At 48.7% G+C, this 2,553-nt stretch overlaps 1 protein-coding gene across 1 annotated transcript in view; it reads left to right on the top strand.

Moving 5' to 3' along the window:
- LOC118426895 (von Willebrand factor A domain-containing protein 7-like) overlaps positions 1-2,553 on the top strand; it is a 29,743-nt gene that overhangs the window by 24,718 nt on the left and 2,472 nt on the right. Inside the window, exons 12-14 of the mRNA XM_035836491.1 lie at positions 855-1,080; positions 1,434-1,622; positions 2,049-2,205. Coding sequence (XP_035692384.1) covers positions 855-1,080; positions 1,434-1,622; positions 2,049-2,205 — 572 coding nt within the window. The remainder of the gene's footprint in view (positions 1-854; positions 1,081-1,433; positions 1,623-2,048; positions 2,206-2,553) is intronic.

Here is a 2,553-nt window from a genome sequence, read left to right on the forward strand (position 1 = left end):
GACCAACTCCTTGCCGTCTAGTTCCATCAGTACGTCCAGAGAAGACCAGTAGTGAACCGTTCTCAAGTTTCTCGATACCACTGCTTGGCATGTGTGTCTCAGTAACACCTAGGAGGTCTAGTCTATAGTCGTCTATCACTGATGCCAGCTGATACAGCTTGGAGGAGTTGCTAACTAGTGTCCGCACATTCCATGTGGCTATACACAGACGTTTCTTCACATGGTTGCTAGGGTGTAGTTTGTTGTAATTAACATCAACATGACTAGCCTTAGGACGAATACAACACTTAGGGTGATGCGCCCGTTTCCTTCCCTTCAACGTGGTAGGGTCCTTTCGGCTTTGCCCACCACGCGTCATCCTGGTCCCAGTTGACCCAGAATTTCGCGGGACGCTTCGAGACGATTTCTTCCTTGATGTTCCGGTAGCCATGAGTGTTCTACAGAGCGGGTAGCTGACCCACTGCTGTGGCCTTTTATCGACTTGTCTGGTCTAGATCCGTAGTGTTCTGTTGTGATGTAACGGCGGCACCTCGGGAAGGATGTGGCTCTTCACCACGCACTACGGTCTTGAGCTAGGAGAGGTTGTGTATTGCACTTCACTAGCCCCTGGAGCAGATCTTGAGCTCCTCGCCGCCAAATGATCAATTGATCATCATGATCAAATGATAACAATAAATCATTAATAGTTTGATAACCATAATCCTAATCATAGCTCAATCTTACCCTAAGTCTACCATAGCCGTGATCCGAGCCGTCCTAGACCTGGTGCCGAATTCTTCCGATCGGCTAGGGCCGAACTGCCAGGTGCCGAAATGCCCAGATAGTGGCTATTATTTGACCATCTTGTCTTCCAGGACAGCGCCCGAACATCCGCGTGAACATGGTGGGCTCGGACCCGAGCCTGGTGCAGAACGTGACGTCACTAGACCTGGTGAGCTCGGGCGGGGCAGTTCTGCAGGTCCTGTCTTTGCAGGAGAACGAGGCTCTGTCTGAGTACTTCGCCGTCAGCCCCACCCTGCCGCAGCAGCCGTTCAAGTTCAGGGTACGGGGATATGACGCGGCTGCTAATGCGTTCCAGAGGTACGACAATGAGTTATACGTATCGATAAGTAACGTTACAGTACTGCTTTTTAACAATATTCTGCTTTATCTGAGCCCTTCAAGTTTAGGATACGACGCCGCTGATAATGCCCTGCAGAGGTACCTACCAGTCCAGTGTCCATAGGAGGCTGGAAATTTACAGTAGAAATTGACCAAATAGATAATTTCCAGAGGAGATAGCCAGCCAATGCTTGCGTCCTAGGTAGAGGGCACGCCTAAAAGTGATGAAGACCAACCCATCAACTACCCGGAGGGGTACCTTTGTTTCCAAATGGGACCGTAGCATGTGAAGGTTTATGTTAAACATCCCCGATTGCCTTGTTTTCTGACAGAGTCATCCCCACGATGGTCCAGACGTCCACGTGCCGATTCGAAATCACCACGGACCTGACGACGTTACGCCTGGTCCCCGGCGGGACAGTGGACGTCACCTTCACCCTGTACAACGCCGGGCAGTACGGCCTCTTCACCATCTCTGCTGACGACGATAAAAGATACGTGCAGTCGCTGGCCACTAACAGGTGGGTATTGTATATGTACCTATAGTGTTTTATGGAAAATGAGTTTCAATAAAAGAAAGTGGACTGCACTAAACTTCAACCAGTTCTCTTATCTCCGGATAAGCTGAAAGGGTCAAAGGTTGTTTGCAGTCTGTGTCGGCCCCGTCACAGTCCTAAAACCCATCTATTAGGAAACATCCCTACATGCCTAATCCTATGCTCTGTCTCACCACCAGCACTGCTAGTATGAGCTGTTCGAAAGTGATTACATCCAGAGGAAAATTGGTGATTGCAAGACAGACAATCCAATTATTACCTTTTCACTTTTCATTAGATAGCCTTCTTCAAAATGATGATGAGTGGTACCACGCCCATTGGCTGTTTGCAAGAGTTTCATACGGATGGCGTTACTGGTTCGTTACTAAACCGTGGCCTGTTCCTCCCCAGTCTGCCCCTGGATGCGGGTGATTCCGGGTACAACAGGATGACTCTCGCAGCGCCGGCATCAGCAGCCTTCGGCACCACCACCACCGTCACCCTGACTGCCCGGTCCGAGTCCGGAGCCTACAACTTCGTGGTGTTCAGAATCACGGTGTTACCACCGGTGGGTAGGGCTAATCTCCAAGCAGACGTTGGGAGGCACAATCGTAACATTTTTAAGGACATAACGTCCTTGCATTTTTCTATCGTTTGTAATAGAAACATGCAACTAGGAAAATTGGTTTCTCCTCAAATATTCATGTTGACTTTTGTCTTTTGCCACTTAAAATTATTTATCCTTTTCACTACACTTCTGTTGGTAATCTTCTTTCTTCCTCCCGTCCTTAACATGCCTGTCACACAGTAGACGAGCTTAAGCTTCGGCCGTGTTTGCTGATCACGTTGCACTACTTTCAGGCTTTTCGTTTGAATGTTTATAGTATTAAATTCTCCGTGGTTGTTGATATTGCAA

This window comes from Branchiostoma floridae, chromosome 1 (genome assembly GCF_000003815.2).
Source record: "Branchiostoma floridae strain S238N-H82 chromosome 1, Bfl_VNyyK, whole genome shotgun sequence".
Taxonomy (NCBI): Eukaryota; Metazoa; Chordata; class Leptocardii; order Amphioxiformes; family Branchiostomatidae; genus Branchiostoma; species Branchiostoma floridae.